Raw genomic sequence first — 15,292 nt, forward strand, 5'->3', positions numbered from 1 at the left:
ATCTTGTTTATCTATTCTACAATTTTGAAATCCCAGTCTCTCTTCCCACCCCCGCCTCCTTGGCAACCACAAGTTTGTATTCTATGTCTGTGAGTTTATTTCTGTTTTGTGTTTATGTTTTTTGTTTTGTTTCGTTTTGTTTTGTTTTTAGATTCCACATATGAGCGATCTCATATGGTATTTTTCTTTCTCTTTCTGGCAAGTAAGCTACTCAATGTTTTTAATGCGTTTTTGCCACTAGTAGTAGTTTGCCAGCCATGCCAAAGTTTCAGAGCAGCTGCTTTTCTTTAATATTCAGTTATTCTCTATGACATTTTCAGGAAGGATGTTGACCTGAAAAGGAGATGAAACATCAAAATCTACCTTGATGAGTCAGACCTTCTGTTTGATTATAAATCGTAATTAGACAATATTAAACATTATGCTATTAACTGGCATTTTTCCTTCTTGGAGGTTATGCCATGAAGTTATTTTAGTTTACTCAGTTTCGTGACTAGGAAACTTCTGTTCTTAACAGCTGAGTAAGTTGCCAAGTTCTATACTCTCCAAAGAAACAAAATTTCACTTGTCATAAATGACTTATATCCTCATGTTAAACAAATCAGTGAACTACCATTGCAGAAAGCTTTTTTGATTTTATTGTTTTAAGAATGTGTTCCTCTTCCTGATTATCTCGTTTTAAAATCAAACCGAATAATGCTAAGTCATTCTGAATAGCAAATTTCCTCCAACTGTGTGGGAAACTTATGACATCACATGAGAAGTTGAGAGTATCACAGCTCCTTAAGGCAGACTACTCCCCTGAAACGTGACTCGCACATTCCGACGGCAAAGTTTAGCAGAAATAACTGTAGAACCTTGCTCTTACTGCAAACTTATCAGACATATACAGCTGAGAGCTCCTGTGAGCTTTTATCCTGTCCTGTGTGGCTAAGTGGCGAATGTAGAGCTCATAAGTATGGACTTAACACTAATCTTGATTTTTATAGTCCTAGGAGTCCCTTTTTCAGCAGAGAGCTGAGAGTAGTGTTTACTTCTTTGTTAGGTCTGTTCTCATTTTAAACAATTCTGCAATACGTAAAACTTGCTATAACAAAATAATGATAAGGAAGTCTTTTGTTCCTTTTCTAACAACCAGAATTTGCCTGGGATGTGCCTTCCACTCTTTTCTGATAATCTGAATATTACTCTTCAAAGGTCAACTTAAATTCTGTCTTTTCCACAGTTAATTTCCTGTTCACTCTGGTTTATGGTATTTCTTTGCTCTCTTAATTCTTCTGAAAAATGCAGTCTCTGTTTCTCATTTGACATTTAGCATGATGTCCTGTAGTCTCCTTAATATTTCAGGCATCTGTGCTGTTTCCCTGTTAAAACTGCAAGCATTTCAAGCATATATGACCAGGTGTCACACTTTTTATAACCCCTCTACTGCTTACTTTAGTGCCCTAATTGTCAGATATTAAATTCTTTTTGAACAAATGACCGAAAGATTAAGGTTTTAATATTTTGAATACAACATACTCAGCATTCCAGTGAGTGTACTACTTACTTAGATAGAGTGCTGGCTGGTCAGGAAGGTGGGCTTTGGAGCCTGATGTAGCTGGACTTGAGTCCCTCTTCAGCCCCGTATTGGCTAATTGTATTGGCTAATTAGCCGTGCTTTGGCTAATTGCTTAGCAGTATGATGAACATGATTGCTCCAATTGCAATAGTAGCACCAATACAGTGCTCATTCATTTATTCATTCATTCCACAAACTGCTACTGAATGGTGTATGGCCAGTTAAAGAGATCTAATGTGGAATAAGCCGCAATTTCTGTTCTCAAGTAGCTCATAATCAAATGTTACTTGAATCCCAAGAGAGCTGCCTTGTGTGTGTGTGTGTGTGTGTGTATACAGAAAAAATTACCTAGATGTATTCTAAAGCTTTTTTAAGGGGTTCATATATTTCTTGGTGATAATAGACTCACATTACTTGGTTGGACTTTCAAATAGAATAATGAATGACTTGAGGGGTGACAAGATACTGAGGTGCTTTAATATTTCTCTTCTATTGAAAACACCCATGGTACCTAAGTACTCATTATTAAAATTACACTTCAGATTAAGTTACTCTTGTCAGAAATAATCTGTAACACATCAGTACATTGCAGGGGTCATTCTATGGAGTTCACACATCACCATACAGTCAATATTTATTGGTTTTCTACTGTATGACAGACATTATACTAAACACTGAGGATAAAATAGTGATTAAGATGGACACAGTTTTATACTTACAGACTTTCCTATGGAATAGGTTCCCTATGCTGAAGAACAGTACCTCAAGGTAGAAGAAGTTTAGTGAAGATGCTATTTTTTTTTCTGTAGTTAACCTAAATATATTTTTTTTCTAGCCCTGCAGCCACTGCTGTGATATCTCTGGCATTTGGACGCTACATTCTGGAACCATTTTTTATTCAATGTGAAATTCCTGAACTTGCAATCAAGCTCATTACAGCCGTGGGCATAAGTGAGTATCATAGGTGTAAATCTGAAAAAGAAAAAAAACCCACAAAAGTGACTAGAGACATAGTTTCTTCAGACTTCCTGCACGCAGAAACTGTTCCCCACATGGTATTCTTTTTGCTTACAATACCTTGCCAAAGTTGTTCTGGGAAATAAAAAAATAAGGATTTGGAGTGATCCCTGATACTATGTTACATGCCAGTTTTGCACTGGGTCAATAGATATGATGGCTGATCTTTTTAAATAGGCAAACAAAAGCACCTTGTTAGTAAAATAGTATCTGGATTGCACATTTAAAAAAAGACTTTTACAAAAGAAAACCCAATTTTTAATTGATTTTCTGAATTAGAAATTATCCTTCCTTGGTAGTAACGTGTTGAACTGTAACACACGTATCCTTGTGGAGTGATGATTCTGTGTTGAGTGTGTTGTGCTCACACATTTCCTAGTGTTAACGTCTGTCACTCTCATTATGCTTTATGATTTTAACTGTCCATCAATGATCATGATAAGAGTCTTCTTTCAATATTTGATTATTAGTAGCATTTCTCAACTAGGAGTTTTCTTTACGGTCTCCAAATTAGGAAGTTGTTCATTTCATTAATGGGCACAGATACTAGAACTTTTTTTTTTTTAAAAAGGAAATAAAAAAGAAGAACATGCACAACATTACATATGTGGTGTGAAGACAAATATGACTCTAATTTCCTAATACAAGAGTCTAGATTCCAGAGCCTTGAATATGATGGGAAATGATTACTAAATTGTAGATACTGTTTGAATCACTGTTTTAGGAATCAATATGATTCCATCTGATTAAATTTGAACTACTTGGAAAGAGACAGCTACACAGGAATAACTGAATTGCAAACTCAGGAATGAAATTTTAGTTATAGATGGCTGAGGTGTTTCGATAGAGCAGTAAAGAAAGAGATGAACAATTACCAATGGAGAAATGAGTGGTTAGTTAGCAGGAAAAAGTTAGGAATTACACATAATGCATCTCTAGTGTTAAGTACATGTATTTCTGAACTTAAACAGGTTCATCCTGGATTTCACCCTTAATCCAAGAAACATATACACATAATTGTTCTGTGTCACCCTTAATCCAAGAAACATATACACATAATTGTTCTGTGAAGTCTCTAAAGAAAGACAAAGAAAAATACTGGAATTAGATATTTCTAAGTTCTGGAGTGGTGATGGTGTACTTGATTCATCTTGTCCTTAACACACACTACAGATGTGAGACGTGGGGACAAGTCACTTAACCTTTCTGCACCAGTGTTCTTATCTGTAAATCATGCTCGGTCTTATAAGGTGTCTTGTCAGGATTTAATGATATTAAAAGAGATGATGTATATAAAGTGTTTTGGGTAATGCCAGAAATTTTTAGAGAACAAATTACAAATGATAGCTATTTATACCCTTGTGGGAAAACATCATTGGAAGTTCCATGAGACCAGGGGCTCATTCTCTGTACTATTTCCAACCCTTCACATAGCTCCTAATATGTTGTTTGTGCTCAAGAAATATTTGTTGACAACTGATTTTCTATGAGAAGAGGTCTAATAATTTTTCTCTAGTCGAGAAGCCAGTGGAATGTCTGCATATTGAACTTGGAGAATGACACATCCTCAAGTTTCTCAGGCAGCAGGAAATTGGTGGTAAATGAAATAGACTTTGCTTGATGTGATATTCAGATCTAACACCATGAATTTTTGAACCATCTTAGCATAGTGGTTATAGCTCAGGCTCTGGAGGCAAACAACCTGGAATTGAAATTCTGTGCCATAGTTTCTTAGTTATGTGATTTGGGGGGCCAACTATTGAACCTCTTTAAGCCTCAGTTTTTTTATTGGTAAAATACCTGTGAAAAGATAATTTATCTTGAATGACTGGAAGGATGAAATTAGTCAGATTTGTAAGACCTTGAGCAGAGTGCCTTTCCCAAAGAAAGTTCTTGATAAATCTGGTGTTCCTCTAAGGGGTCGGATCAGTAGCAATTGCTGTACCCATTATATTCTTGTCCCTCAACTGACTGAGGCAGAATTATTATATTCAAAAAGAGAAAGGTAGGGGTAGCATTTTTTGAGAGTTCTGTGAATTGCCAGTAAAGGTTACTCATTAAAAGCTACTACAGCAAACTTTCAGTAGATATTATATAAATATTTACAGATCCACAGCTTGGACTGAGATAGACTTGAAATGAGATGGATAATGATAACATATTACTATTTGGGGAAGTCTAAATGACTTCTTATTTATCCCAATTCTACTAAACTTTTTAAAGGGAAAATTTGTATTTTAGAAGAGTAAATGGAAACCGTTCAAACCAAATTTGAAAACAATTATAGGTAGGGCTGATTAAGTATGTTGCAGTTTATTTACAAAACTCCTGCAGTAGAGATTGGTGATAGACTAGATAGCAGACAGCCTGAGGAAATCTTGGATTAACCTAGACAGGTCCTTCTATTTTTGCCATTAGTTACAACATGAGTTTACAAATTTTGATGTTTCTTTTGCAAGCTTGAGTCTCTGAGGAAATATGTTCCTAGGATCAGAAGCACTAAAAGAGGAAGCTGGCTATGCTTATGACTCAGTGGTAGATAATGTAAATCAGTGGTCTAATTGGGAATGCCAGACTGTCTCTGAAAAGAATTTAGCTTTAATGGAGCAACAGTAGGTGGAGATGGAGATAGAGAAGGAGAAACGAACCTGGGGGCAAATCTCTCACATTCTGCAGCTTTCAAAGTGAGGAGAGGGGTAGAAGGTTAGTGAGATAGAGAGAAGAGAGTTGAATGGTATGAACTGCTTCCCTGTCTTCCCTACAGGGGAAGGAAACAGTTTGTAGGAGCTTGAATTCTTTCGTTCAAGTACAGAAAATGAGCAAACCTTGAAGGACCTGGTTATAATCAAATCATAGAGAAAAAGAACTTCAAGGTTGGTGAAATGTGAACCAACTATTTAAGAAATCAGAGTAGGGTGGGCGTTGGGAGTTACTAAATACTAATTTGCCCCCTGCCTTTAATGTACTCTTTTTCATTTGCATCAAATTAATAAAAATTAAGAGTTTTTGCTTATCCAGAATCCTGTCCATTCTGGTAGACATGTCAGACACTTGAAAGTTTAACAGGGAATCTTAGATATTCACCCGTCAACTCACCTCTAGCCCAGTACTGTTATGACTCCCTTTGTCTTCTATGGAACTTCATGAACTTTCACTCTCCTTGTAGCTTCAGTAAGCATTGAAATATGTTCAGTATTTAAAATGATATCTAGTCTTTTGTTCTGGTCTCCTGAAACTAGACCCTATGTAAGTATACCTTTGAATGGCAGAATATTATAGTAAAAATATTTTCCTTACAATGTGAGATCTACTCCCAGAAGCATCCCTAACTTCTCTGAGTCTCAACTTTCTTGCTAGTTTAGTTTATGTAGGTGAGTAAAGAGCCCTATCTTCTGTTTAATTAATTAATTAATGTTAACACCTTAATTGTGGTATGGTTCCTGTACAATAAACTACTCATATTTCAGATGTACAGTTTGATGAATTTTGATAAATGATACACCCATGAAACCACCACCACAATCAAGATACCTGACATTTCCATCACTCCCTAAGAGGTGCAATTTTTGTGTTCCCAATTTATCCCTTCCCACCCCCTTTAGCCTCTGGTAATCATAAGTTTGTTCTTTTTGTCTGTGAGTCTATTTCTGCTTTTGTAGATAAGTTCCTTTGGGTCCTTTTTTTAAGATTCCACATACAAGCAATATCATATGGCATTTTCTTTCTCTTTCTGGCTTACTTTACTTAGAATGATGATCTCCAGGTCCATCCATTTTGCTGCAAATGGCATTTTTATTCTTTTTTATGGCTGAGTAGTATTCTGTTGTATAAATATACTGTAACTTCTTTATCTAGTCATCTATCAATGGACATTTGAGTTGTTTCCATGTCTTGGCTATTGTAACTAGTGCTGCTGTGAAATTTGGGGCACATGTGTCTTTTTGAAATGTATTTTTCTATGGATATATGCCCAGGGGTGGGATTGCTGGATGATATGGTAAGTCTATTTTTAGTTTTTTAAGGAACTTCCATACTGTCCTCTATAGTGGCCGCAAATTTACATTCCTACCAACAGTGTAGGAGGGTTCCTTTTTCTTCACACCCTCTCCAGCATTGAGCCCTATCTTCTTCTCTTAACTTGTGGGCATAATTAGGGGAAGCGAACAAAATAACACTTGTGATTGCATTGTGAGGAACAAAATAACCATCTCTACAAGAGCATTACTGTATTTTCTTTTCTAAAATTGTGTTTTCCTGGCATCATTAAATTACATGAAAGAAAACCTAGGACCGGTTCTGGGCTAGCATTTCAAATATTGCATGTGGAGCGGCTCTGTTTAAGTCTTCTGAAGTCTGGCTATCCCTACTCCTTTTCTACCGAAACTAAATACCATGACAACCAATTCTTAGGTAGAGAAACATAGTACTGAAATAAACAAGGACTGCAGAACAACAACCATACCCTTCATAAGGGTGACAAATGAAATGTGGAACCAGTGTGTCCTGAAGTCCCAGCCAAGATAAACATGAACCTTAGCAGAGACGAAGAGCCACCAGGAGTTTGGAAGAAATAGATATGCTAGTGAGATCATATAGGTCTTTTGAACTACTTCCTCATTGTTACCTGTGAGGGAGGGGTCAAAAGAGTGGACTAGAAAATCAGTTTACTTGGCCCGGATCCTATCTTCACACTTACCTCTGAGAACATAGGCAAGTTAAGTAGTGTACGGATTTTCAGCTGCTCATCTGAAAGATAACGCCAATAATGGTAACCATGTCCCAGAGACATGAGGATTAAATAACATTATCCATGTAAGGATTATATTTATTGAATGCTTACCATTTTTATTCTGAATAGTGAGATCCTAGATATAGTCTCTCTGTTCTGTAAAGGTTTTTTTGGCTACACAACTTCTCTGAAATTAATGCATCCAGGAAGTGAATGCGAACAAAAAGAGAAAGGCAACCCAGGCAGCTGTCACAAAGAACAGTGGAACAACTCACTTTAGCTCAACCATACGGTGCACATATATTTTGCCAGTTTAGCACAAAGCAGAAGTCAGAAGCCAAGGAGAGCCTGTACCTGGGAGAAAACCCAGTATATCCAGGCTCAGTAATCTCACTCTGCAAAACAAAAGACAGACTTGAATTACGGAAATGCAGAAAGAAATAACTTGCCAATCCTTAAATCACTGCATCGGTTCTTAACACTCCTCTAAACATCCACTTCACATGCAGCTCCCTTCCATATGCATTTCTGATCACCGGGATGTATCCATATAGCTTTCATTGCTGCCTTTCACTTCCTAAGAAACTGAATCATTACTGGGTAAATAAAAACTGTATGTCCCTCTAGTTTCAATTTGGTAACATATAATGCAAGCAAAAAAATAATAGTAATAAGCCTAAGTTGATACAAGTAATTTCTAATGTGCGAAATTACCAATTATTATTCAAAGGAAGTAAAATTAGGAGGAGGAAGGCTTACTCAGATTTCTTTGATTACAATGGGTATAGATAGTATATAAAAAACAAAGTAGATATTATTTGTTTCAGAAATTCCGAAAGCTCTTGCATTTAGTGAATCCCAAATCCCTTTTCAATATTGTTGGATAAGTAACATACATAGACTTAAATTTCTCTGTAAAAACACCTTATGAAACAGCAGTTCCAGCCACTTGAGGACCTTCACGGTGCCTCTGTACTGACTGCCTTGTTACCTGTTAAGCTGTATTCCTCAGGGTCAGAGAGGTACATCTCATCTGGAATTTGGCATACCAAATAATGAGGGTGCTGTCTGGATGCTCAGATAAAGCAGGGTTTTGGGAAACCTTTGAGAGAAGTCAGTTTTAACCAGAATTTTTATTTCCGTTGTCTGAGAGGAAAACAAGGTGAGATTATCAAGGCATAATATTTGTTCGATTTTTGTTTTCCATTTTTCTAAGAAAACTTTATGAAATATAAAAGAAAATTCTTCAGATTCATTTTTTTTTCCTTCTGTTTCATCAGGCATTAAGTTCATACGTGCTTTATGAAAGTAACAAACCCTCTTTTCTCTTCCCAAATACATAGAGGCTCCAAATATGAGAATGCCTTTCTCTTTCCTCTCCCTCCCTCACCCCTCCCTCCGCCTGTCCGTTTCTCCCCTCCTTTCTTTCCTTCCTTCCCTCCCTCTCTCCCTCCCTCCCTCCCTCCCTCTTTTCCTTTTCCCCCTTCCTTCCTCCCTTTTCTCCCTCCCTCTCTGTACAACAGCTCTTTCCTGTTGTGGAGTACTTTCAGAAAGTGTTTGGCATTTTAGGAGCTCTGTTCAAAAGAAAACAGTGCTCTTTTGTTGGTGGTGGGAACATGAGTCCAATTATTTTCAGACCAGTGCTGAATCTCCTTAACTAAAAACATAATCCCTTTCATATGATGACTCATTATCACAGAGTCATTTGCATAGAAAAAGGAAAAGAATCACTGGATGATGAAGATGAAGCAGAGATGCATTAAATTATTTTCAACATGTAAGTGCTTTATATAGGGGAGAGGAAAATAATTTCATTTTCTATTTTTCCACTGATAAAATAATGCACTGGGCTATTGACAATGGGTCTGTCTATTTCTTCATGTTTTCAGCTTCAAAGATAAAATATTTCCCTTAGCCTCCCATGTAGCTTTATTTAGGGCTCCAGCCTTTCTAATTATTCTCATCAATTACTCCTTCAAAACATTTCTTCATTAGTAACCCCCTGTTTAACTTTGTATGGGATCTATTGGTCCCTTATTCTTCCCATCTTAGAATTTTTTTCAGAAATGAAAGTTGCTTTTGTTGATTTTTGTTACTTAATGCTTCATGTTCATTATAAAAATTATTAAAATACTGTAGAAAAATAAATTTTAAAACTTGAAAATTATTCAGATTTCTATCATCTGTAGACATCTTCTGTTAATGTTTTGGTAAACACTCTTTCAGAATTTTTCCTGTCCTTTTTTCTCTTTGCGTCTTTATCAGTCCATTATGCCTCTGTAATTTGCTGTATTGGTTAGTAATATGTCACGAACACACTTCTGTGTAATAAATGTTTAACTTCTTCAGGGGTCTAGGTTATTTAAAATTTTTTACTATTATATATCATGTGTTGATAACATTTGAACCGATTCTTAAATTATGAAATGAACTAATGATACATCTGGCAATGGAAACACTGACAATCACTCATTACTGTACATATGGAAAACTCCCTATCGCAACTTGAATTATAAGAATTCTACAAGTGTTTTGTCCCCTGAGAAGTCTCTTCATACATTTTTGGTATTTGTTTCAGGGAAATACACCTTTTTAAAAATAAAGCTTACAGATAATAACTATAAATGTCAGATATGAAGTAGCTTTTTTGGGGGGGGTGGGTAGGAAGTAGTAACACTAAGCGTAAGGTTTTGGAAAGAGCATAAAGTTGAAATCCACTATCTAGAATAACTCAGTCATTGCAGCAGAGTATAGGAGGCAGGGTATGACAGTATCACCCTTTATTCATGCCTTCTTGACTGAAGGTAGGGTTTTTTGTTTATTTTTTTGTTTTTTGTTTTTTAAGCTGGCGACCCAGCTCATTCATTTATTCAAGAAAACTGTGTTGATTATCTTCCTGGGGCAGATATGAAGCTGGATACTAGCAATACAGGGATGGATGATGCTTGTTCTGTCCTCACGGTGCTCATGGTTCACAGTGGGGAGAGGGGCAGTGGATAGTTGTACTGCTCAGAACACTGCAGACAGCATCAAGACAGGGAAATTCTGCTGGCCTCGGACCCAGTGTGCATCCTGCTCGGGGAACTCTTTTGAATTTATCACTTACAACCTTTTTTCAAGTCCCAAAACATATCTTTAGAGTAGGTTCAAAGTCACTCCTTGCTGTGCTAATTGTAAAGTGGAGAGGAATTGCAAAAACTGCTGGCTAAGGCTAGTCCTGAGAGGGAAGAATAAGGTCCCAGCCATCTTCTCAACATACTGTCCCTTCTTGAGTGTGATCCCAGTTCTTGTGTGTGATCCCAGGCTGGCAGGTGAATACGTCTGCAATCATGGAGCAAGGAAGTAGTTGCCTGCTGTATAAAGCTGAAGAGTTACATTCAGCAATCTTGTAACTGAGCAGGACCCTGTGGGACCTTCCTGGGACAGACCCCTCCCCCATATCCTCTGCTGTAGCTCCTCTCTGAAGTACCCAGGTAATAGTGTCTCATGTGTATTTCCTAAGTTTTTTACATGCTAAAAACCACTACCAAAGGGTAGAAATTAACTACTTGATGATTGAGAGCACATAGCACCCAGACTTTCTGGCGCCGAGGGGTTGATAGTGTTGACTGCCCTCTTACCTCATCGTCAACCAATCAGAGGATTGTGCATGAACTGATCACAAGCTCTGTGATCCCCTCCCTTACTTGGCCTTTAAATATGCTTTGCTGAAACCCTTTGAGAAGTCTAGGGTTTTCTTGGCCATGAACCACCCAGTCCCCCTTGCCGGGCCCTGCAATCAACCTTTCTCTGCTCCGAACTCCAACGTTTTGGTTTCTTGGGCCTCACGGAGCATCAGGCACACAAATTTGCATTTGGTAATAATTTGACTGCATGTGATGACTTAAGAAGTTGCTTAGAAGGTTTTATTATAGGATTGTTGGGGCAGTACCTTTTTGTCCCTTCTTATTGACATATATAGAGAACAGAATGAGTGATAACTTCTTACTGTCTGCAGGTTTTATCCAAGCTTCTCAAACTTCAATGTGCATAAAAATCACCTAGAGATCTTATTGAAATGCATATTTGTAGTTCTTAGGTCGGGGTGGTGCCTGAGATTCTGCATTTCTAAAATGCTTCCAGGTAATGCCAACACTGCTGGTTCACTGATGGCACCTCGAGTAGCCAGGACCTAAGGTGTCTTCATGCCGATGAGGATTTGCCTTTTGTAACTTCATCTGTTTCTTTGTAGCCGTGGTGATGGTCCTAAATAGCATGAGTGTCAGCTGGAGCGCCCGGATCCAGATTTTTCTAACCTTTTGCAAGCTCACAGCAATTCTGATAATTATAGTCCCTGGAGTGATGCAGCTAATTAAAGGTATGGACTGAAAAGTAAATGCTTTTTAAAATACGTATCTGCTGTTGGTCTCTTCTAACACTAACTTTTGCTTGTTCTAGCAGAATCCCTTAATTAGTCTCTCTGCTCATGGAACTTACACTCTATACTGTCATCTAATTGATTTGAAAGCCTGCAACCCTGGGGAGTGGGTTGGTATAATGGCAACAAGAGGATTAAGACTGGGCCAAGCAACAAAATAAGGCATCAGTGAATTTTCTCTCAGTATAAACTGTTCGTAGTGAAAACTCAAAGTAGGAAAAAAAATAAGCTGTTAGTTTTAACTATAGATAAATATGTCCACTTATTTCTACTTTAAAGTAGTTCAACAATAGTATTAAAGATTAGAGAGAAAAAGGCATCTGAAAATACTGAAACATGATGAATAATTTACTTTATGATTATTATTCCTTTTACCTTGAGGATGAAATCTGGGCAGAGACAGTCCAATATGGGAATAGCATTCCTAAAATAACAAATACCATCTGACAATAAAAATAGTTGTAAAAAATTTTTTTATTGTTACATTATTTTTAATGTAAAATCTGCATTTCTGCAGAAATGTAATACCATTTTCTGGGATTATTTGCCTTATAGAGTTGTCTATTAAGTAATAAAAGATGAGAAGGGTGAGGATGATGTCATTTAGAGTGTCAGTTGTTCTAGGGAAGAAGGCACACGCAATTGCTTGCATTCAGGGGAAACTGTTGGAAGAGAAGGAGGACCAGGTGAGTTACTCAATGAGCAATGGATGCAGTGAGATGAAATTGTAAAGAAGTGACTTACAAGTTGGGCATGTTAAGTATTTAATGTTTACATTGATATTGTCTGATCCAAGAACAGGATTTTATAGAGAAGTTTAATGAAGTTGCAGAAGATGAATTACACAAGGCAAAACGAAATGCCAAAATTCAGCAAAACCTTTGCTGGTGGTAGAGGCATTAAACAATAACAAACGTGGAAAGATTCGTCACTCTAGCTGGGGAAAGGGAGCTGCTGCTGTCCATTTAATAAGCCTAGTGGGAGATCTTAGAACTCTCCTGGCTAAATGTTTGCATTAAATCCAGCAACCTCAGCCAACTCAAAATAAACACGGTGGAGATTTTTTATGCTATGGCTTATACTGAAGGGAAGACGTGAGCTCATTCTTGTAATTCACATTGGAGTAGGCCTCCGTAGAGCTGGCCTGCTCATATTTTATCTGATCCATTAGAAATGTAGGGAAATAGTCTGTTTTGTTACTGCTTTCCTTTTCTGAGCCAACTCTTAAGACTTCTGTAAGAAATTTCTTCCATTTTTGGAAAGTGTAGAAACTCTGGTCATTGACCCATCTTTTCCTCTAGTTTGGGTTCCAAAAGATGATGCACTATCCTTTAAGACAAAGATTTTTTCTTTCTTTTTTTCTTTTTGATGTAATGTAAGACTGTAGTCAATTTTTACCACTTATTTATATATGTGGGTAAGGTGAGGTGGGTTTTCCCAAATGTTACTGAATTGTAAATTTCGTGAGAGCAGAGGTCATGATGTATCTTTTGGATTTTTTTTTCGACATTTGCAATAGGATGATTCTTTAATACCTACATTTTTACCAAACCAGCCTTGGATCTGCTCACCTTATAGGACTCAGCAAAGCCAATCTACTGACACTGGGTTGTGGTAAAGGAAAGTACAGTGTTTATTACAGGACCAAACGAGGAGAATGGGCAGCTCGTGCTCAAAATACCTAAACTCCCTGATGGCTTTCAGGGAAGGGTTTTAAAAGACAGTGTGAGAGAGAGGGTCTTGGGATGTGTGATGAGCTCATGCACAATTCTCTGACTGGTTGATAATGGAGTAACCGGTAAGGTCACAGGGGTCAGCATTTTCAATCCTCAGGTTTCAAGCTGGTTTAGGGGTTACATGATTGTGGTCATTGTGCAGTTAGCTTCTATCACTTGGTAGGGGTTTTAGTATCTGTAAAATGACTCAAGGATATGAGTCAGGATAAAATCTTCAGCCCCTGAGGAGGAACTGAAGGATCTTGATTTTGTTTTATGGCTAAACTATTCTAATATATTTTGTCTTGCTTAACTGCTTTCCTTTGTTTCTTCATTCTCTCACGTCTCAGATTAAACTTGCTCTTTAAAACTCAGGGAAGGCCTAGGAGACTAAAGCTTTTCTATAAACAAGAGGCAGGGGATAAAGGGGTCTGCCCCTGGAAAGGCCTCAGTTTCAATCTCAAAGCTTTAATGTGACCAGATTTCCTTATGTATCTCACATAATAGAAAAATGACCTAAGAGAGTTTTACCACATTTAAAGTAAATTTTCATATTTAGGAGAGCATTCTTAGCAGGAATATTTATTACTATAAAATGATGATTTTCTTTGTAATTTATCACTTGTTTTTCATATTAATATGAAACTTTAGGAAGAGAAAATTTGACTAATACACATTGTGCATTTATTATTAATATAACCCAATCCAGAAAATGGCTGTATGTTATATATTCTCTTATGAGGATTTGATAAACTTCCCTTTGAATATAATGACTTTGATCTTCTTGAGACCAATGTTATGCAGCCAAAATATTGCCAAAGCTTAGAAATGCCTTTCTTTTGTAACACTCTCAAAATGGCCCATTTCAGGATCTGTGCTAGGAATCTGGTCTTTACAAAATTTGGTATCTTTTATAGATTTTTTCAGTGCCACACTCTTAGGAATAGTTACTTAAGGCCAAGGAGACCACAGATCATGATAATGTAATATTCAACAGAAGTTTTTTATCTGGGTTTTAGTACTTATATTTTCCTTTTATGAGGACCCAGAGATGTTTTAGTAAAATGAGTATGTCTGAATTGATGGTATCATTTTAAAAAATGAACTGTATTTGGGAATTGGATGCTTCAAGGGGAAAATCATTTAGTATATAACTCAGCATTCTCCATTTTTGGTTTTAGAACTCTTACCTTTTTTTGATACATATGTTGTCTTCTGGACAATGCAGGCAAAACCAGATTTGAGTGAAGAGAGATGATCTCATTTATCATCCACCTCCTTTTCCTCTGTTATTTACATATGTGAAGACCAGTTTTGAAACTTATTTCTCATTTGGATAATCTCATTTGCTATTTTCTTTGGGAAATGGAGACATTTTATGCTTAACTTTAAATATTGGTTAACTAAAGTAAATCTGAATTTCTGTTTTTTTAATTATCCAAAATATATACAAGAAAAGTCCCATTATGATTTATAAAGTGGAGAAAAATGTGATGCCTTAAAGTGTTCAATCCACGTGTTGATGCAAAATTTGTTAAAACCTATTTATTTTAGTGTTCAGGAGAGTTTCTTTTCAGTGTTTCTAGAAGGAAATCATGCCATTCTCTAGGAAACAGTCAGTGGACTTCCTCTGTAAATGGCCAGAGAGTAAATGTTTTCAACTTCGTGTGCCATGTGGTCTCTCCCAAATCATACAGTTCTGCTGTTGGAGAGGGAAATTAGCCATAGACTGATAGTGTCAGTCAGAAGTAAGTAAGTGGGCCTGGCTGTGCTCCAACAGACCTTTGATTACAGAAGAAGCTTGGGGGTGGGAGCAGATTTGTTCCACAGGGCTTTCCAGCCCCTTTTGGTAT

At 37.0% G+C, this 15,292-nt stretch overlaps 1 protein-coding gene across 2 annotated transcripts in view; it reads left to right on the forward strand.

Annotated features, from left to right (window-relative positions):
- The window catches only part of SLC7A11 (solute carrier family 7 member 11), a 96,254-nt gene that overhangs the window by 5,777 nt on the left and 75,185 nt on the right, over positions 1-15,292 (forward strand). For both annotated transcript variants that reach the window (XR_006724746.2, XM_010954635.3), the window contains exons 3-4: positions 2,397-2,512; positions 11,539-11,664. Coding sequence is in view for 1 of the 2 variants with exons in the window: in XM_010954635.3 (XP_010952937.1) it covers positions 2,397-2,512; positions 11,539-11,664 (242 nt within the window). In the remaining variant the exon portion in view is untranslated. The remainder of the gene's footprint in view (positions 1-2,396; positions 2,513-11,538; positions 11,665-15,292) is intronic.

The sequence above is a fragment of the Camelus bactrianus genome, chromosome 2 (genome assembly GCF_048773025.1).
Source record: "Camelus bactrianus isolate YW-2024 breed Bactrian camel chromosome 2, ASM4877302v1, whole genome shotgun sequence".
NCBI classification, from domain to species: Eukaryota; Metazoa; Chordata; class Mammalia; order Artiodactyla; family Camelidae; genus Camelus; species Camelus bactrianus.